The following is a 22,263-nucleotide window of genomic DNA, read 5'->3' as shown; positions in this document are numbered from 1 at the left end:
GTCAGTGGATCATAAAAAGTTTCTTCTACCTGGTGAAAATACACTTTGGCATAATCTGTTAAAGCCTTGCAGCATTTAGTCATATCAGAACTTATGAATGGAAAATGTATGAGGTTCTATTATTTGGGCACAGGCCTTTAGTGACTGTTTTATAAAGGGTCAAATTATGTTTTTTATTCATAGTGGATCTGATTATAATTGTTCTATGATACCTATGACCAAGGCAATCTAGTTGATTTAGTTTTGTCTAATGTTATTGTAACATTCCTGACCCTATGAGTTATCCCAAGCCAATCAGCAGACTCAATTCCCTAGCCCTTTTCCCCACCAAACTATCTTTAAAAACTCTTTTTCCTGGCCAGGTGTGGTGGCTCATGCCTGTAATCCTAGCACTTTGGGAGGCCAAAGCAGGAGGACTCCTTGAGGCCAGGAGTTCAAGACCAGCCTGAGTAAGAGCAAGACTCCATTTCTACCAAAAAAAATAGAAAAATTAGCCAGGGGTGATGGCACCACACCTGCAGTTCCAGTTATTCAGCGGTAGCTGAAGCAGGAGGTTCGCTTGAGTCCAGGAGAGTATGAGGTTGCAGTCAGCTATGATGGTGCCACTGCACTCTATCCCGGGTGACAGAGCAAGACTCTGTCTCAAAAACAACCAAAACCTTTTCTCCCAAATTCTCAGAGAGATGGATTTGAGAACTTCTGTGCACTGTGCCTGCGATATTAAACTCTTTCTCTGCTATAACTCCTGCTGTCTCAGTGCACTGGCTTCCTCTTGAGCAGAGGGCAATGAGCCTGGCAAGGCCGTAACACCATCATTTCTTCAAACTAAGGAAAAAGGGTATATATAGGTAAAGGCCCAGCTAAGACAAGATGGCCAGAAAAGGCTACCTTAAATAAAGGTAAGACCTGTGAGGTAAGTTTAAAATAATAGTAAGAGTTTCTAGCAAAAGCCCTTACAAATGTAGATTTCCTTTATATATGCAAATTTTTTTTTACAAAAGAGTTTCAAAATAGCCGGCAAAGTGCCAGAAGGGGTATTTTGGAATCCAATTTAGTTCAATAAGTGGTCTTTTTAACTTAGCTACTGATTCTTAGTTAAAATTACTGAGTTTAGAGTGGAGCCCGTTAAGGCAAAAAAAAGCATTCTCTATGTCTGCACTCAGCATGGATAGGTCTGAAAAAGAAACAAGCCTACTTTACATGAGATCTACCTTTCATAAACACTCTATTTGGATAGTTTCTTTTAGCCTTTAGGGCTGTATAGTAACTAAGCCAAAAGGTTAGCAGATTTTATTTTTTATCAATTAATCACCTAAGATTTTATTTGCCTTTTGTAAAGTCTTTTAAAGGAGGCAACAAAACTATTGAAATCTTTTTAGAAGCTTCTGCACATCAATAGACATCTCTGGATGAGCCTAATTTGGGAGCCCTCATTTTTAAATGCACTTTTGAAAGTGCAATATTGCTCATTTGGAACATTCTACTGTAATTTTAATTATCTTGAGCAAGATTTTGTCATGGCCTAATACTTATACATGTAAATGTAGGAGTAGCCAGAAGGTGGAGTACTCAGTCCTTCAGAAAATAACGATCTCACTTTACCTTGAACCTTGGCTTTGGCCCTTAGATCCCCTTGATCAACTTAGCCAATGATTTTTTCCGTACCTAAGCAAGCAAGAAAAAAAAACTAAGGGGATAGAGCACAAAAAATCCCTGCAGATTTCTAGAAGCTGGAGTTCACACCCCCTGCAGTACTGCCATTTACTGCCTCCTTCTCTCTGACCTAGTCAGACATCTGACTATTCTAACTGAATCTAATCCAGTTAATTATTGGAGCTAATCTGATCTTGGACCCAATCCAGTTTCTGTTCCAATTTTCAAACCCCAACTCAGCTCAAAACACAAATGCATGGAGCTTCAGAATCCAAGAGAGAACTTGTCCAGGATCCCCAGTTGTTGCAAGAGAGCAATGGATACAATGGGCCTGGTGGGTACTTTGCTTGGTCACTTGATGCTCCTGGGGGTCGCTGGAAGCTCAACTTTGAATCTGACTTTCAGCACCATCCATTAGAAGAAAAACTTTTGACAAATTAAACAGAGTTTGAGCAAAGAACAATTCTCCAATCAGGCAGCAGCAGCACCCCCTCCCCCTATACCCTCTCTGCATCCCCCCAACCAGAATAAGTTCAGAGCAACGTTGGTGCTGCTCCTCAGTCAGAGAAGATTTATAAACAGAAAAAAGAAAAGTGACATACACAAAATGGAAATGAAGTACAAAAACAGCTAGATTGGTTATGGGTTGGTATTTGTCATATTTGAACACATTTTAAATAGTTGGCCACCTTTGATTGGCCAAAACTGTGATTAGTGCAAATTTACACATCTAGTTAAGCTGTAGTTTACTATGCATAGAGAAACCTTTAGGCCTAATTTAAAATATATAAAGAGACAGCTTTAGGCTAAACTTAATTTAACAATAGTAAAAAATATAACTCAAGGAGAATGAAATGTTTGCATCAGTGTGATCCATTTATTCTGGAGAAAAAGTGCAGCATATTGTTTAAGCTGGTGGACTCTGAACTTAGAACATGATTGCTCACTATTTATACAATCTTAGGCAAGTTAATTAATCTCTCTGAACATCTATCTATCTATCTATCTATATATATATATAAAATGGGGTAAGTAATAGTACCTACCTCATAGAGTTGTTTTGAAGATTAAATGACATAATTAAATGAGATAGTCCACGTAAAGTATTTGGAACATAGTGCTAAATATTAGCTATTATTATTGTTGTTATTATTCCTTTCAATATGCAAAACTGGACAGATTCTAAAATTATAATGAGAAGACTGCTTAGTGAATGTACACTAGATTCCCAGAAGTGGTTGTTCTTCAGTTATTTAATGACCTCAGGCAGAACATACTACTACAGTGACTAGAGTACTCAATTTCAGGGAAGGGTGCACTTTCATGGATTCTTTAGAATCCTACTAACTATCTGACATTTCATCAACTGCAGATTTTCAGAAAATGATACCCCAAAATGAAGACTTCAGAAGCACCTCTCTCTGGCCTCCCACCGTCTTGTCTCTGGCCCTTCATTCTTTCCTGAGGCTAGTCACAGAAACCAGAATCCCTCTTCCCCACAGTGGGTCATAGAAACCAGAACCCCTTTTCCCCAAAGCCAACCACAAAAATTTAAAAACATTACTTTAACTACCCTCCCCCTTTTAAAGTAAGAATTGGCCATAAAGAAATTACTTGACCTACCTTGTTTGATTATAAGTCATAATACATCCATTCCAGAGATGTTCCTGCCCCATATCCAGAAGGAAGGAAAGCATGCTCAGAGAAACAAGGACAGACAGCCCTTGCTGGGTTTCCCTACTAATGCTAATCTATTAGCATTAGATCATACCCTTTTTGTCCAATCATATTTCTATATACCGGTGCATACTTTGTTGAACCTAAGCATAGAAATGGACAGTTTCCCCTATATCTTTGAGTCCTCATTATGAAGCCTCCTATGCCATGTAAAATTATGTATGCCTTTTTTTTTTCCTTTTAATCTGCCTGTTGTCAGTGATTTTCAGTGAACCTTCAGAGGGCAAAGGGGAAGTTTGCCCAAAATATTTGACACTCTTGGGCTCTTCCTCTTTAAACTTCTATTTTCCACTGGCTTCTCTTAGTTTCAGTCCTATGTAAAATAGAAAACAGATTTCCCTTCTTCAACCCAACCATTATATCTGATGCTTCTCTCTCTTCTTCTGCCTCACTTTTCCTAAGTAATCTCATTTCTTCTTGTGGCTTTAGCTATCAAATTTCTAACTCAAGTAACATTTCTCTGAACCCCAACACCATAAACTTTATCCACTGTACAATTCCACTTAGATGCTCCAGGTACCAAATGTCCAAAATGGAATTAGTGAGTCCCCCTTTTTTTTCCTGAACCTGCTCTCTTCTGGTATTCCCAGTCTTACAGAATGAGGAACCAAAGCCAGAATCCTGAAAGTCATCCTTATCTCCAGCCTCTCATTAATGCCTTATACACGGTCTGTCAACTTCTTCCTAAACATCTCTTGAATTTGGCCCTTCTCTTCAATTTCATTACCACTACCTTACTAGCCATCACCATTTCTCACCAGAATTTCTGCAACAGCCACTGCAGTCTTCCATCAAGCCTCATATGCCTCATATCTACTAATCTCACACCCACGCATATCTTCAGTACCTGGAACAGTGTCTGGCACAAAGTAGACATGAAATCAATATTTGTTGAATGAATGAACAAGTGAATGAATGAATTCCTATTGTACGGGGCCAAGGGAAAACCTCCCCTTTGCCCCTGAAATTTTGCTGAAAAAATCAACAGACAAAAGGTGGATTAAAAGGAGAAATGACATACAAACTGAGTAATGTACACAGAAGAGAACCACAAAGTGATTACCCCAACCCCCTAATGGGGTAAAGAAGCTAATATACTATCTAGAGGTTACAGAAAGAAAGGGAGCTCTGAGCATGGCCAAAAACAGATTATGGGGATAAATCAGGTTATAGTAGCAAGACAGGTTATGGGAGAGAGAAGAGGAGGCATGACTAGCAAAGGTGGACTTGTTATGTAGATGAAACCTCACAGGTAGCAGCCCTCAGAGAGAATAGATGATGAATGTTTCTTTCAGATCTTTAAAGGTGTCACACTCTCAGTTAATCTTCCTAAATCAAACAAGGGAGGGCAGCGGAGAAAGCCTGGCTGCATCAATGCAGATTTTCTCTACAGTTGCAAATCTCCCCCATAAAAGACAGCTTTTTATAACAGCTATTCTTGTATTTCCAGACCTTCTGAATAGCCATCTTGAACTATGTAAAGGAAATATATTTTAGGTTGAAATATTTTGGTTTCCTTCACTATCCTCATGGAGTTTACAGTACAGCTAAAAGATCAACATTAAACAAGTATCATTAGCTACTGGGGAGATCCCCAGTGGTATCCTTGGCTATCTCAGACTCAAAGATGACTTGGAGCCCTAACCCAGATGGGACTTTCAAAGGCTGACTGGCTGGGAGCCTAGCTCACAGCAACCTCAGACTCCTGGGCTTAAGTGATCCTCCTGCCTCAGCCTCCCGAGAAGCTGGGACTACAGGCATGCACCACCATGCCCAGCTAATTTTTCTATATATATTTTAGTTGGCCAGATAATTTCTTTCTATTTTTAGTAGAGACGGGGTCTCACTCTTGCTCAGGCTGGGATGACATTTCACAGTGAGCCCAAGAGACTAGGAGAGAAAGGTAATTTATATAGATGAGACTCGTGAGAACAAACAGCAGCTAATTTTTCTCCCTCTTAATGATGCCCCTACTCATTTATAATGGCATGTAAATTGCCCTGATGATTAGGATGGGGAGTTGTGAAATGAACTATCTAAGAAAGAATTAGGAGTGATGGAATACAATGGAACAAGTTTATTTATATGTGTTGGGTTTCAAAAACTCCTGACCTCCAGTGATCCACCCGCCTGGCCTCCCAGAGTGCTAGGATTACAGGCATGAGCCACTGCGCCCAGCCTTATAATACAATATAAATCCAGGAAGTTGACAATGTAATCCACCTTAGTTTTTTTTTTTATTTTCAGCATATTATGGGGACACAAAAGTTTACGTTACATATATTGCCCTTGCCCCCACCCCCACCCCCGTCAGAGCTTCAAGCATGTCCATCCCCTAGATGGTGCGCATCACACTCATTATGTATGTATACACCCATCCCCTCCCCCCCACATCTGCCCAACACCCGATTAATGTTATTCCTAAATGTGCTCTTAGGCGATGATCAGTGAAACTAATTTGATGATGAGTACATGTGGTGCTTATTTTTCCACTCTTGGGATACTTCACTTAGTAGAATGGGTTCCAGCTCTATACAGGAAAATACAAGAGGTGCTATATCACCATTGTTTCTTATAGCTGAGTAGTACTCCATGGTATACATATACCACATTTTATTAATCCACTCATGTATTGATGGGCACTTGGGTTGTTTCCACATCTTGCAATTGTGAATTGTGCTGCTATAAACATTCGAGTGCAGATGTCTTTTTTATAGAATGTCTTTTGTTCTTTCGGGTAGATGCCCAATAATGGGATTGCTGGATCAAATGGTAGGTCTACTTGTATCTGTTTAAGGTATCTCCATATTGCTTTCCACAGAGGTTGCACTAGTTTGCAGTCCCACCAGCAGTGTATGAGTATTCCTGTCTCTTCGCATCCACGCCAACATTTATTGTTTTGGGACTTTTTGATAAAGGGGGTTAAGTGATATCTCATTGTGGTTTTGATTTGCATTTCCCTGATGATTAGAGATGTTGAGCATTTTTTCATATGTTTGTTGGCCATTCTTCTGTCTTCTTTTGAAAAATTTCTATTCATGTCCTTTGCCCACTTTTTGATAGGGTTGTTCATTTTTTTCTTGCTGATTTTCCTGAGTTCTAAATAGATTCTAGTTATCAGTCCTTTATTGGATGTGTAGCATGCAAAAATTTTTTCCCATTCTGTAGGTTGTCTGTTTGCTCTCGTGACAGTTTCTTTGGCTGTGCAGAAGCTTTTTAATTTAATCAGGTCCCATTTATTTATTTTTGTTGTTGCTGCGATTGCCTTTGGGGTATTCTTCATAAATTCTTTGCCTAGGCCAATGTCTATAAGAGTTTTTCCCACATTTTCTTCTAGAATTCTAATAGTTTCACACCTTAGGCTTAATAACTTTAGTTTTTACATGCACTTGTGTGTGTGTTTTCAGTTCTATGCAATTTTATCATGTGTAGATTCATGTGATCACCACTACAGACAAGAACAAAACAGTTCCATCACAAGGTGTTCTCATAGTACCTACTCTTTTAATAATCACGCCTACTTCTCTCCAAACCTCACTCCCTCCTTAATATCTGGCAATCTGTTCTCCATCCTCATAATTCTGTCATTTCAAGGTTACATAGATGAAATCATACAATAATATTTTGCAATTGGCTTTTCTTCACTTAGTGTAATTCCCTTGAGATCCATTAAAGTTGTTGTATCAGTAGTTGTTCCTTTTTCTTGCTGAGTAGTATTGTGTGGTATGAGTGCACCACAGTTTATTTATTCATTAAAGAACATTGGATTGTTTCCAGTTTGGAGCTATTATTAATAATGCTGCTATAAACATTTGGGATAGGTTTTTGTGTGAACATAAATCTTCATTTCTCTGTGATAAGTACCCATGAATGCAATTGCTGGGTTGTACAGTAGTTACATGTACAATTTTTTAAGAAACTGCCAATTGGCCAGGTACGGTGGAACATGCCTGTAATCTTAGCATTCTGGGAGGCCGAGGCAGGAAGATCACTTGAGCTCAGGAGTTCAAGACCAGCTTGGGCAAGAGCGAGACCCTGTCTCTACTAAAAATAAAAAAATTAGCTGGGCGTGGTAGTGCACGCCTGTAGTCCCAGCTACTGGGGAGGCTGATGCAGGACAAGTTCTGAGCATGGCCAAAAACAGATTATGGGGATAAATCAGGTTATAGTAGCAAGACAGGTTATGGGAGAGAGAGAAGAGGAGGCATGACTAGCAAAGGTGGGCTTGTTATGCAGATGAAACCTCATAGGTAGCAGCCCTCAGAAAGAATAGATGAATGTTAGAGTCTGAGCTAGCTACACCTCCTGGGTTGCTGAGACTAGCTCACCCAGCCTGCCCAGCTCAAGAGTTCTTTACATAGTCTAGATACAAGTCTTTTGTTGAACATGTGCTGTATTAATTCATTTGTGTTGCTATAAAGGAATACCTGATGCTGGGTAATTTATAAATAAAAGAAGTTTAATTAGCTCACAGTTTTGCAGTCTATACAAGAAGCATGGTACCAGCATCTGCTTCTGGTGAGGGCTTCAGGCTGCTTCTTCTCATGGTAGACAGAAAGGGAGAGTCTGAGTACAGAGATCACATGGCAAGAGAGGAAGCCAGAGAAAGGGGGAAGACGTCAGGCTCTTTTTAACAACCAGCTAGCAGGGGAACCCTCTTAGGAACTAATGGAATGAAACTCATTCATTACCTAGGACAGCACCAGGACATTAATGAGAGATCCAATCCCATGACACAAACACCTCCCATTAGGCCCCACCTCCAACACTGGGGATCAAATTTCAAAACGAGGTTTGGAAGGTCAAATATTCAAACTATAGCATGTAGTATGCAAATATTTCTTCCCCCATATTTATGAAACTTTTCTCTTATTAGCTGGGCTTAAAAGGCTGGACTATCTACTCTTATAAGGTCTAACGATGATCTCAAAGTCACTTCTGCAAATCAGCCTTCTTTATCAAAAGTATACTGGTGAGCCACGGAAAGGCAGGACTATTGCAGGTGAGTCCTATTACTGTTAAAAGCTTATTATGAACCAAGTACTTGGCTAGGATCTAGAGGATTAAAAGGCGTCCTCTCCCTTCAGTAGGCTAGTTTAGTAGAGGAGACAGTTAAATAAACTAAGTACTAACAATCTGGCATGCTAAGTACCAAGACAGAGTTCTCCCAGGATGCAGCCATTGAAAGGGAAGAAATCTAAGATTAGGCAGCTTGGGAAAGTCTTCCTGGAGAATGCCTTTCAAATAGAGTTTATTCACAGGAGGTCCTTTTCCCATATTACAACGTATTTTCAACCTCTCCAAATTTAGCCCTCCTACTCTCCTTTCACCATAAATTATTAAGAAGCGCATAAATGTGGAGGAAGAACTTTTTTGATGACTTTTTTAGGGAGTCCCATACGGTACTCATATTTTTGTGTGTGTGTGGCCTCTTGCTATTTTATAATACCTAGCACCTGCCAGGTTAGCTCTCCAACAGTCCCCAGATGGATCTGTGCCCTTGTGATATCTTGGCACCTTTTCTGTAAAAATGGGTTTTTTAGAATATCTATCTCACAGGGTGTGAGAATTAAATAAAATAATAAAGGCTCTTGGAACTCTAGCTGGCACATAACAAAACACTCAATAAATGTTGCCTATTGTTATTATTGTGATACTAAATCCATTCATGCTATCCCCAAGTCCACCTTTCACATATTCTAAGAATATGGCTACAGTTACACAATAGCAGACAGAAGGCAAAGGATATCTCAATTATCTAACTTATCTAACAAAATGAGGCTCTGAAGATACTCTGACATCACTGTGTATGCCTTATCTTCACATAAGAAAGTCCCAGGTGTTAGAAAAGGTGCTATCATTAAAATTTTAAGGGGAAAGGAAAGGATGGTGAATGCGGAAAAAAAAAAAAAAAAACAGGACAGAATTTGGGCATCTACTTCAGTGGAACATCCAGGATAACTCCATTCTCAGTTTTTGAGCATAGTTTATGGGTCTTTCCTATACGAGAAGGCCAGGAAAAAGGTGACTGGAGACCACATACAATAATGAATTTTAGTGTTATGAGCATCACTTCATCTAATTTTTAAATTGTAATCTTTGTAATATATGTTTAATGCTGCAACACAGTGATTATTTTACAGATGATCAAACTGATGCTCAGAAAAGCTAAACCCATTACTTACCCAAGAGTATAGCCAGTACTGGTCAAGGCTGGAATCCCAACTAAATCTGGCAGACTTTGAATCCTATGTTCTTTCCCTACACCAAAGAACCACATTTGCTGCCGGCTCACTTCTCTGACTCCATTATTTTTGCCTAACATCAACAGCATGAATTATTTATTCATGATTGCCCTCATTAAAGCCATTTTTCTCATTTAGGTGCAGATGTTACGTTTTATTACTGAGAAGAAAACATGGTTAACAGAAGTTTTTTTCTCTAATTGAAATGATTCTTAATATGAAAATATTGAAACCTGCTTAAAACACATGGCTAAAATAAGAATTTGTGGACAAGGATCAATCCAACAGCAAAGAAATCCATTTTTTTTCTCCTTATTACTTACGTTCACCCTTCATTTGGCATTACAACACTTTACGTATAAATAATGTTTAGAACTGTGCTATACAATGCGGTAGCCACTAGCCACATGTGGTTCTCATGTGGCTCTCGAGCACTTGAAAAGTGCCTAATCCCAATTCAGCTGTGCCATAGTGTAAGCTATGCATTGGCTTTCAACTAGTATAAAAAAGAAAACATTTCCTTACTGTTTTTACATTAATTACATGTTAAAATATCACTCTGAACATATTGGGTTAAATAAAATGTTAAAATTAATTCCACCTGTCTTTTATTCAATGTGGCGTCTAGAAAATTTATAATTACGTAAGTGACTTGCATTTGCGGCTCCGCATTATATTTTTATTGGACAGCACTGGTAGAAGATGAAAAAGTGGGGAGAGCTGTATTGAAAGTGCGTTTTCTTAAAATTTCTGGAGAGGAAGAGAAAAGGGAAGAGATTGAAACTTGGTAAACGTAGGTGTGATCTACTGTGATAAATACATAGTGTGAGCTGAAAGGGGGGGTAAGTATTTTGATTCTGTTTCTACTCCCTTCCCCTGCCGCTAACCGCGCAGTCGGCGGAGCTGCCAGGGTCCCCTTCCGCACCGCTCCGCGCGGCGGCGCCGGGTCATTGAACGCACCTGCGCGCCCCCGGAGGTGTGCGTCCGCGAACCCCGGCGCAGGGCCCACGCCCCCTCCCCCCGTATTTTTATTTTCCTGGCATCAACCGTCAGTCTCACACTTTTCTCTTGAGAACCACCGAGCAGGTCGGGCTCGCCCGAGGTAAGCATCTCCCTCCTCCCCCAGCCTGGCCCCGGGAGCCCAGAAGCCCCCGCCCAAAGCCCGCCGAGGGCAGGGCCGCCCTGTGGCCGAGACGCCGTTCGGCCGGCGGCCTGTGGGGCGGCGGAGGCCGGCCAGCCACGAAGCGGACGGACCGCGGCGGGCGCGCCCGGGGCCTCCGGGCCGCGGGGGGCCGCTGTGACCCGCCTTAGCCCCAGCCTCGCCGAAGGCGGGGAGCCGGGTTTTGGGGGAGAATCGGAAAGCGGAGGGTGGCCGTGGGAGGCGGGCGCTCGGGAGCGGCGGGTGCTCAGGCCGCCGTCCGCTCCGCCTGAAGCACGGAGCAGCCGAGCCGGGGCCCGCCGCCCTCCTCCTCCATGAGGCCCGAGTGAGGCGCAGCTGTTAGAGCCGGCCCGCGGCGCCTTACCTCCGCGTCCTACGCCGAGCGCAGCGGCAGCGGCCCCTGGAGGAGGAGGAAGAGCATGTCGGACGGTTTCGATCGGGCCCCAGGTGCTGGTCGGGGCCGGAGCCGGGGCCTGGGCCGCGGAGGGGGCGGGCCTGAGGGCGGCGGTTTCCCGAACGGAGCGGGGCCTGCTGAGCGGGCGCGGCACCAGCCGCCGCCACAGCCGAAAGCCCCGGGCTTCCTGCAGCCGCCGCCGCTGCGCCAGCCCAGGACGGCCCCGCCGCCAGGGGCCCAGTGCGAGGTCCCCGTCAGCCCCCAGCGGCCTTCCCGGCCCGGGGCGCTCCCAGGTACGGAGCAGCTCTAGGGGACCCTGTCCTCTTGGGCCAACGCTTCCCCACGGCCCTCCGCGCGTGCCGCGGCCCCGCGCGCCGTCTCCTCACCCCCGGTTCCCCGAAAGCGGCCCCCGAGGGACCCGCGTGTTACAGGGTAGGGACGGGCCTGGAACCGGGTTTGGAAGGTGGCCGCTGGAATCCTTTGTGCGCCCCGGCTGGGGGAGGGGCCGGGTGCGTGGTCTCGGAGTTCTGCTGTCCGGGGAGGAAGTAAAAATCGCCTTCCCCTCCGCAGCCCTCTAAAGCGAGACTTTAGGTGAGCAGCCACCTCTTTTTCACCGACTCCTTAGAGAGAGAGAGGGACAAAAGCTCTCAAGCGCTCATTTGAGAGGCAGGTATGTTCATAAATGAGCTTAAGCAAGTCTATTGTTCCTTTTTACAGGCTCTCTTTATGTATCCTGGCGACACTTTAAATTTCATGATGGTTTCTATTTAACTCTTAAGAACCAGCGCTTCTCAGATGGTTTTTCAGCATATAGCAAGTTGCTATACAGAAAAATGAATGCAACTGACACCCCTTTTTTTTCTTTTGCAGAGCAAACTAGGCCCCTGAGAGCTCCATCTAGTTCACAGGATAAAATCCCACAGCAGAACTCGGAGTCAGCAATGGCTAAACCCCAGGTGGTTGTAGCTCCTGTATTGATGTCTAAGCTGTCTGTGAATGCCCCCGAATTTTACCCATCAGGATATTCTTCTAATTATACAGTAAGTACATGTTTTTCCTACAACTCTGGGTTAAGACTACTGGAATAATGTGGTTATTGCTTCATTAATCAGTTATGTTGGTGCTTTCTGTACTACACGTGAAAACATTATGAATTCATTGAACTCATGAGGAAACAAAGCTGATTCAGAAACATATTTTGTACTTATATTCCCAGTATCAGAATGTAGGCTTGAGAGTAGAAATTCTTGTCTGTTTTGTTCAGTGCCGTATTCCTAGCATCTGTAGAGTTATCTATAGACTGGTAAATCTGATGTAGTCAAGGACATCTTCAATTTATAAAACTAAAATCTGTTCCCACACTATGGACAACCTATAGAGTAGTGGCCAGGCAAAGTTGATTTTTAATTTGATTTTTAGTAAGATAACAATACTCAGTGGCTTTGGGATAAATAAAACAGTGGTTTTGCTGTAAAGTAATTATGAGGTAGCTGTTTGAATGCTGAGGAGTGCACATCTGGGCTCTTGTTTCTAGTGACTGTTATTCCATTATGTTAAAGTAGAAATATTTTTCATGCTATTATCTATTATATGCAGAAACTTCATAAGGGGTTTTGATAAAGTGTTTTATGTAGGTATAAAGAACTTCTGAACTTTCAGATTCAGCTTTGTCAATTATATAACTTTAAAAATTGGTCACATTTTTCTTAAATAGCAGAAAGCACAGTTGGAATATGTAGAAAAGAATTTGCTGGCTAAACTCAGATGAGTAAATGCATAGGGATTAATTGCAGATAAGTGAGAAGGAACCATTCTAGGTTGAAGAAATGATGGATAATACTTTAGCATAAGTCCCATCTTTCCTATCTTTAATTGAACTATAGCATGGAATGGGGTACATGAGGGTTAGCTGAAAGGTTCACAAAGAGAACACTGAGGTAACTAGCATCCCAGTCAAGAAATGGAACATCATTAGTATCCCTAAAGCCCCCTTTGCTTCCTTCTAATCATTACTTATGTCCACAGCGAACCACTGTTTTGACTTAACAATAGTTTTGCCTGTGTTCATAGTTTATTTTCAAACAGAATATATCCTTTCTCACTTTCACTCAACATTAAAATTAATCAGTGTTGTAGCATGTAATTAAAGGTGATTTATTCTCATAGCATCCCATTGCATGAATATGTCACAGTCCCATTTGAACATTGGGTAGCTTCTACTTTAAGGCTATTTTGAATAAAACTGCTATTCTTGTCTATGACTTGGTGGATATATGCTTTTATTTCTGTTTGGTATATAACAAGGAGTAGAATTTCTGGGACATAGAGGAGCCAACTTTAGTAGAGGCTGCCAAATAGTTTTCCAAAGAGATTATTCCACTATACACTCTGAGCAGTTCTGCTTCCTGGCCAGTACTTGGTATTTTTTGCTCAAGGTTATCCTTTCTGGTGGGTGTATGGTATTTGGTTGTGGTTTTAGTTTGTATTTCCCTTATAACTGATCATGGCACACTTTTGGTTACCTTTTTTTGGCTCACCTTCCATATTTGATAGTAAAAGTATGGAAAAGCTATATTCCATGTTTTAGATACTCCCCTCATCTTAGACTATAGAGTAAAAAGCTTTGGGATTGGAAAGGGACAGGTTATAGGCATAGCAGGATGAGCAGCTGATTTGGAGTGAAAAGGGCCATCTATTGTAAAATAGAAATGAAAGCATCTTGGGTTCTTGCCAGAAGATTGTGTTGAGCTCAGAGAGGAAAAGAACCGTTGGAAAGCTTTGAGTAGTTGAATAAACTGTTAAGGATGCTTGCCTTCTGGCAGCCACAGTTTCCGATTTGTTTTCCTCCCTATTGACTTGGGCTATTTTTGATGGATATGATAGTTCTTTTCACAATCCTGTATCAGCTATTTTTATGTAGTTCAAGTAACTCCTGGGCTATAGAGCAGTGTGTTAAGTCATGTTAGTCACCTTATTTTGAGCCACTGTCATCTTTTAGGCATCCCTTACTATCATCTGGTAGATCATTTCCTCCTATACTCAATTCACCAGACCAGATTATGGCTAGGAAGCCTGTGAGGCCTGCAAGTGTGTCATCTTTGGCCCTGTGTGGTTTTTTTAAAGTTTTCTGGTCATAGTGGACTGGTATTTTAATAGAGCAAAAATTGGCTGAAGCTGAGTAGAGGCCCTTTAGATGGAGTGTGGGAGTTCTAAGTTGCTCCCTGGCTTACTTCATTCATTTGTAACCCACCCTGGATTCTACAGGCATTCAGGTTTGCTACCCCTGCTCTGGAATGATCTCTAGCCTTACTAGTTTACTTCTAATATTTATCCTCTGTCAAGGCTAAGGTTTTTCTCAACCTACTTAGTCACAGAACAGCATCCTTAATTTTCCCCCTACTCTTAAGATCTTGTGAGGCAGACTCTTCCTTACAGTAACCATAATCCAAAGTTAGCGACATTCACTAATTCAACAAACAGTTGAACACTTATAAATCAAGCATTGGGGATACAGCCAGCCACAAATAAAATGGACAAAAATTTGTTTTCATGCAGTCTCTATTCTAGTGGTCTCCTGGCTCAGCTTCCAGAAATTTCTTGAGTCTGCTTTTGTTCAACACATGAAAATCTATTGCCTGGGATCCATGAGCTAGGACTGCTCTTAAGAATGCATTCTTTCTCCCAGCCTTTATGGTAGTGTTTTTCTGTTCTTGCTTAACTTATTCAAAGCCCCAAGCCCTTTTATCTCTGGTCCTTCTAATCCTACTGCTAGAATTTCTTACTTTCATGGCTTCTTACCAGTGAGTTGCTATATCCATCTATTCCTGGCCTGGCCGTTGCTACTTCTCCGACAAACCATTACACCTTGTATGTTTAATCACAGTCCACTTACCAGAACCAAAAAAATTTCACATAGGAGTTCATAAAATATTGATTAAGAGAAAGTCCCCCTACTCCATTTTTAAAAAACTTTTTTTCTAAGAACATACCCTTTCAAGTTACTGCCTAGTTTTTCTTCCTTTCAGTACTGACATTCTCTAATATGTAAAATCACTCACTGTTGGTACTACTTTACTTCTCACTTATTATTCATACCTCCACAATCTGATCTCCCAACTATATGATAGTATTTTTACAACAGTTACTGATGTCTTTCTAATTTTTAAATCTATCATCCTCTTAACCTTCATCCTAATACTGTGAAGACAGTATTATCTATTCACTTTAGAAGTCCTGATGTGCCAAATCCTATGCTGGGTGCCAGGGATACCTTGTTAGTCTGTCAAAACCTCCTCCTGTTTTTATAAGAACTAAGTATTTAATATTACAATTCTTTTCTCTGCATAATCTCTTTCGCTCCCAAGACTCTACAACCATCATTCTCTTCCAGATTTCAACCTGTGTATTTATTCTGTAGCATGTAATATTATGAGCACCTCTTTTCACCTCTTCCTTTGGCTTCTATGGTAGTACTCTTCATTCTCCCAACCAGCACATCATTCCTTCTCCACATCTGTCCCTGAGGCTCTGTCTTTTTATCCATTTTATTACCTCCTTTGCTAATCCTGCCTATTGCCTAGAATCTGACCATCACTTTCCTATATACTGATAACCCTGGAATTTATTTTTTCCTCTGAACTCCAGACTTGTTTTTCCATTTGTTTGACACTTTCATGAGGATCTTTCGTTCAAATGCTAGTATAAAATGTATACAAGTACAAGAAGAATTTATCTTTTGCAAATCTCTTCTTAGCCTAAGCGGCTAGTTAGAAAGAACTTGATGTATTGACTTACCTCTTCTTCACACCCTTTCCCTAGTTCAGTCCAACTAACTAGTCTTGACTATTCCACCATCTAAGTGATCAGTTTCCTTTTATTCCCACTGTTTTGGATTAGGTTCTCATCTCTTGACAGTGCATACAAAGTATCTACCTTGAAAAGTGCATTTTCTAATTGATGTTCCTACTAATCTCATACAGAATTCAAAGAAAAATCTTAAATATTCCTCAGTTTGGGAGCCATTTGTGACTCCACATTGAAAACTGAAGAAATTTGTACCAGATTTTTTAAAGTAGAAGAGAACTAATGCAGGCTTTGATTCAAACACGTTGGAGTGCCTGTCTGCTCAGAAGACTCTGCCTCCTTTTTTGCTTAAAATGGCAGGCTCTGGATCCTCTGTTCTGCTATATTCAGAGCAGCTCTACTTTCCTCTTTTACTTATCAGACTTCAATTTTAAGAGTTCTGTTGGCCAGGCATATGGTGGCTCGTGCCTGTAATCCTAGCACTCTGGGAGGCTGAGGTGGGAGGATCACTTGAGGTCAGGAGTTCAAGACCAGCCTGAACAAGAGCGAAGACCCCATCTCTACTAAAAATAGAAAAATTAGATGGGTGTTATGGTGTGCGCCTGTAGTCTCAGCTACTCAGGAGGCTGAGGCAGGAGAATTGCTTGAGCCCAGGAGTTTGAGGTTGCTGTGAGCTAGGCTGACACCACAGCACTCTAACCCAGGTTCGAGTGAGTGAGACTCCATCTCAAAAAAAAAGTTCTGTTGACCTTAAAAGACTGAAAATTAGTGTACTTAACAACATTTTTGCCACGATGAATGATATTTGATAGAAACAGGAAATTAGTACCTGCAGCTGGGACCTGTAAATTTACCTTTCTGTTTTTCATTATCGTTCATGGTGATAGGATACTACAAGTCTATAAAACTATCAACTGTATATCAAAAACTTAAACTAGTTTTTAGTCATAAAATTCATATGTATAGTGAAAATTAAGGATATGAATATATACATTTGTTATGCTTAACTGCTTTCACAATTTTCTAATAAAGGGTTAATATTTATAATAGGAACATTTCCTCAATCAAGTACTATTGTCTCTTGTTTGTCTTTCCAGAAATTTTCTCTGCCTATACAAGTAAATATTTTTTAAAAGTTGTACTGAAATGTGGTTCTGTACTCTTTTTCATTTAACACACTATCTGGGAGATACTTCTCTAATGATACATGTAAATATATGTTATTAAGTAACTATATGACATTCCATTATACAGATAAACAGTAATGTATTTAACCAGTTCCTTGTTAAAGTATTGTTAGATGTTTTGGTAGTGAACATCTTTGTACGTAATGTCAAAGTTGAGTTTTAAGCCTTTGTCAGTTCTTTTCAGTATAGTATAGAGTTAAAAGTATAGACTTTCTTGAACTATTATTCAGGCCATGAAAAAAAATAAAATTATAGGCTTTCTGTGGCCAGTTCCTCAGTTCTTCTAACTAGCTGTGTGACCATATGCCACTTAAGCTGGTTCATGGTCCTTCCTTACTCAAACCCTCCCTCACTCCTTGAGAGCCAGCCTCCCTAGTGTGTCCCTGAAGGCCCTACAAGATCTCCTTATCTGCCGCATTGACCTCATTAGCTACTGCCCATCCTTGGTTTCTGTGTTCTGGCTCTTCTTTCTCAAAGGTATTAGACCAAGTACCTACCTTCTCAGCGCCTGTATGCTGCTTGTGCCTGCTACATAGAATATCTTTCCTCAGATACTTGTATGGTTGGATCTTTTTTTCCCTTTGTCTCTGTTTAGGTGTTACCTCTTGAGAAACTTTCCCTGACTGCTTTTTTCATGGTTTATTTCAAAGTCTAAATGCGTCTTCCATCAGAGTATGAGCTTCATGAGGACTTTGTCTGCTTTATTTATCTCCCAATTCCTAAAACAGTCTTTGGTACTTAGTAGGCACTCAACAGTTACAGTCTTGAATGAATAACCAAATTGACTTAACTGCTCTATGCCTGTTTCTTCTGTGCAGGGGGAGTAGCAATGTTTACTTCAAAGTTTTCTGGGGTTAAATGGAATGCATGCAAAGCTGTTACATTGTTGGTCATATTATATATGCAGTGGTGGCTGTTAGTTTATTAGAGTGTACCATCTTAGGTGCCAAGAAGTATGGCTTTTTATCATTCTATTCTTGGATGCTTTTTATACTTTAGCCCCTTTATGAGTGCATGGCTCTTTCATTTGGAATATGTTTCAGTATTCTAGAAATTTGTGTTACTAATTTGAACACTTAGGACTTTACCATGTGTTAGTCAACAGTCTAGGAAGATTTATTCACTAATTTAATCCTCAGTCACAGCTGTAATGTTTATGATTTGCAAATAATTTCAACATTAACCTTTTTTTTTTTTTTTGAAACAGGGTCTCTATCATGCAGACTGGATTACAGTGGTATGATCATAGCTCACTGTAACCTCGAATTCCTGGCTCAAGTGATCCTCCTGCCTCAGCCTGCCAAGTAGCTGGGGACTATAGCTGCACACCACCACAAACAGTTAATTTTTTTTTTTTTTTTTACTTTTTGTAGAGACCGGGGTCTCACTAAGTTGCCCGGGCTGGTTTTGAACTCCTGGCCTCAAGTAATCTTCCTGCTTCAGCCTCCCAGAGTGCTGGTATTACAACTGTGAGCCACTGTGTCTGGCCAGCATTAATACTCTGCCTTATAGTAGAATGTTTAACTTTGATTCAGCTGTGTAATCAGACAAATTTAATGTATAAGGCTTTATCTGCCCTTCTGCCCTGTGAACATGATATGAACTTAAGGGTCTGCTATTCCTGCAGCTGATGTTATTTCCTGAGTGCCTCTCATAAATACATCCAACTTGTATCATTTCAGTGTCCAAAGACATACAAAAATTATGTAACATGAACTTTAAATACCTAAAAGAATAGCACCAACAATGGAGGAACAACTGGACAACTGGCTGTATTAGTCTGTGTACTAAGACTGTGTGTCTATCTCTAACATGGAGCTTTTCGTAAGGGTATTTCAGCCATGTTTAACTTCTTTTTTATGCATTCACTGACTTTAGACCTTAACCGCTTCACAGAATGCTTCTATACTGTAGTCATAACTTTTTTCATGTGGTTTTTCATTTAACGCCATTTGGAGAAGAGTAAATTTCATTAAGTAATACAGTTATTAGATCATAACTGTTAAACTTAATGCTTTGGGTGGTGTTTTGGGCATTGAGAATGTGTAAGTTCTGTTCTGATACCTTTTGTAAAACATGTCTGCCCCAGCCCCCTGCCATTAATTCAAAGGTTGGGAACTACCAAAAGTGACAGGGTGACAATGGTGGAAACATTAGCTGGAAACTACTGCTACTATCAAGGTTGGTTAGAAACCTGGATGTAGCAGCCAAAAAGTCTACCATTTACACCACGATGAAATCTTACAGTTCCTCTAGCAGCCTCATGCATTCCTCTATCCTTAGGGATTAACAGATGACAAACATAAGTAGGCTTTTTCTTTCTGGTATGGAAGTTGTCAAACATTGACAAAAATACAGAGAATGGTATGATGAATCCCCATGGCCTCAACAGTTTACATGTGGCCATTCTCGTGTCTATATCCCTGGTCCATTCTTCCCCTCTTATTTTGAAGCAAATCCTAGATCTTATTTAATTCATAAATAGACCAGATGCATAGTTTTGATATTGGTGTTACAGTAAAATATTGGTTTAAACTTTATTCCTTGGCCATCTTATGAATCTGCCAGGAGTGAAGCCAGGCACAGTGCTCATGCCTATAATCCCAGCTATGTGAGAGGATTGCTTGAGCTCAGGAGTTCAAGGACCAGCCTCGGCAACATAGCAAGACCCCATCTCTTAAAAAAAAAAAAAAAAAATAGCTGGATGTGGTGGTGCACGCCTGTAGTCCTACCTACTCAGGAGGCTGAAGCAGAAGGATCACTTGTCCTCAGGAATTCGAGGCTGCAGTGAGCTGTGATCATACCACAACACCCAAGCCTGGGGGACAGAGAGAGAGACTATCTCTTTTACAAAAATAAATACGTAAATAAAATCTGCCGAGAATGAGAAGATAATTCCCTATCTAGCTATGTGGAGCCCTTCTGCTTATAACACCTCAGCTATTAGGCAAGGAAAAAAAAGATGGCTCAGTGGACTTAATTTTATTGAAAAACAGCACATTTTATCATGTGAAGGATCCTTAAATCATTTGTGCTCGAGACAGGCCACCTCATGTTTGTTTTAGAGAGTTGCATGGATTAAGAAAATTTTTAATTTTTGATCCATAGGAATCCTATGAGGATGGTTGTGAGGATTATCCCACTCTATCAGAATATGTTCAAGATTTTTTGAATCATCTTACAGAACAGCCTGGCAGCTTTGAAACTGAAATTGAACAGTTTGCAGAGACACTGAATGGTTGGGTTGCAACAGATGATGCTTTGCAAGAACTTGTGGAACTCATCTATCAACAGGTAGGTTGGCTGATAGCGTGGAATGATCTTGGGATGGTTTCCTTGAGTCCCAGAATGGTGGCTACTCCTGAGGAGTCCAGGTTCGTGTTCACCTGCCTCCACGTTTAACTTTTTATGATTCATAGGAGTTCTAAGTTCGTCTTGTATAAAACCCCTGTAGTTAGGGATCCAAGGCTAGAGCCAGGCTGGACTGCAGATTCATCTCTGTGGCCAAGGCTCTATACAGGCAGTATTCACCTGTATAGCCAAGGCTCTACACAGGCAGTATAGTATAGAAGGGGATTTGGACACTTTAGAGGAAGGCTACATAAGTATTTCACCTACCCCCCTAACGTAGCCTCCATTTTATAGGATCTTCAACAGTACACAAAAAAGACTGCAATTCTTTTCTCCTTCGTGTTGAATTATGTAGCATTATTGGAGTAGGAGAGGGAAAAAAATTATGAGAGAACTTACTTGTCTCATAAATAGGTCATTTAAAAAAAAGCCAGACCACAAATCATCCTGTCTTGAGTCTTAACATTTCTACTTCACTTTCTCTTAAAACTTAAGATTTTATATTTTTTTCCTTGAAAGTCTAATATTTAGTCAGTTGATATTGTTTCATCATATATAGCATTTAGTTTTAACTCCAACATATTGGTCATTGACATATTAATACTATTTTAAAGGTGAAAAATGCAGTAGACAACACTGGTTTTTTAAGACAAAATTTAAGGTCAGTTTGAGACTGGCCAATAACAGGCAGTAAATGAAAATACAAACTTTAGTGTTCATTAAGTCATTAAAAGAGCAACTAAAATTTGGAGTATATGGAAGAGTGATTATAATGCAAGTTGATAGTTTTGGCATAACTGATACTTCATTTGACTACTTTTCCAAGCTGTTCTGGACTGTTACTGGACCCCAAGATTACATGGCCAACTCTCAGGTTTTAGGAAATGCCTGAGATTTGGGGAAGATAGAACTGGTCTATTTGTGTGCATTCCTGCTTTCTGTTTCTAAATGGATTGAAGAGAAGTATGAAATAAGAAAATGGAAGAAATATTGGTTGTTGCTTTTCTGGTTTCTCCTCTATAGTTTTAGTTATTTAATAGGCTCTACGTAATTATGGTTCTTCAGGGCCAGGCAAAGGGGGCTGTAACCTGACAAGTTGCTACTATTTCTGTGGTTGTCTCAAAACCAATTCTTCAAATATGTACTCAGTATTCTTTTAAGTTTTATTACTCTGTAGTCAATGACATATAGGTTTAGCAACAGCTGGTAAATTTTGTTGAGATCGTTTATGGAAATTTACTCATAGCAACTAACAAAAGAGTACTTATTGTAAAAGATGGCAGATTAAACATACACATTCAGCTTTGATCCCTCCCCAAACACCACTAAAATGACAGTGTAGGGGATTTTAAAAAGGCAGAAAGAAGCCCATAAAGACAGAAGAGGAAAGGCAAGAAAGCACCATTTTGAAGACTAGACAGCAGGTGGGTGAGTGGTAACTGACTTGGCAGATCTACTACAGTTGAATTCCAAGCCAGTGGGGAAAGCTGAGAATCGCCTTGATTTAAAATGCGACATCTCTGAAAGGCTCCAGGATAAGGATGAAATAAGGCTAAAAAGATACCCTGAGGATCTAAAAAATTATGCCCTCTAAATCCTGCACTGAGCAGCCACTTTGAAGTTTTATTGTAAACTTCTTGATGTTAACAAAGGAGGTACTCCACGAAAAAAGAATTAAGCCAAGGACGAAGTTAAGACATGGAAACCAGGACATGAAATTCTACAAGAGAGGTT

At 40.5% G+C, this 22,263-nt stretch overlaps 2 protein-coding genes across 4 annotated transcripts in view; one reads left to right on the top strand and one right to left on the bottom strand.

The window, feature by feature from the left end:
* Positions 1–11,242, bottom strand: part of NNT (nicotinamide nucleotide transhydrogenase) — a 107,947-nt gene extending 96,705 nt beyond the window's left edge. The window contains exon 1 of the mRNA XM_045566163.1: positions 11,159–11,242. The gene's annotated coding sequence lies outside the window, so the exon portion shown is untranslated. The remainder of the gene's footprint in view (positions 1–11,158) is intronic.
* The window catches only part of PAIP1 (poly(A) binding protein interacting protein 1), a 30,076-nt gene continuing 18,447 nt past the window's right edge, over positions 10,635–22,263 (top strand). Inside the window, exons 1-3 of one of the 3 annotated variants that reach the window (XM_045566167.1) lie at positions 10,635–10,737; positions 12,059–12,228; positions 20,287–20,472. In XM_045566167.1, coding sequence (XP_045422123.1) covers positions 12,130–12,228; positions 20,287–20,472 — 285 coding nt within the window. In that variant the 5' untranslated portion in view covers positions 10,635–10,737; positions 12,059–12,129. Of the gene's footprint in view, positions 10,738–10,911; positions 11,482–12,058; positions 12,229–20,286; positions 20,473–22,263 lie in introns of those variants that run through there. The other 2 variants (XM_045566166.1, XM_045566165.1) reach the window with 2 other exon arrangements.

Source organism: Lemur catta, chromosome 12 (genome assembly GCF_020740605.2).
Source record: "Lemur catta isolate mLemCat1 chromosome 12, mLemCat1.pri, whole genome shotgun sequence".
Classification (NCBI taxonomy): Eukaryota; Metazoa; Chordata; class Mammalia; order Primates; family Lemuridae; genus Lemur; species Lemur catta.
This window is presented reverse-complemented; position numbering and strand designations above follow the sequence as displayed.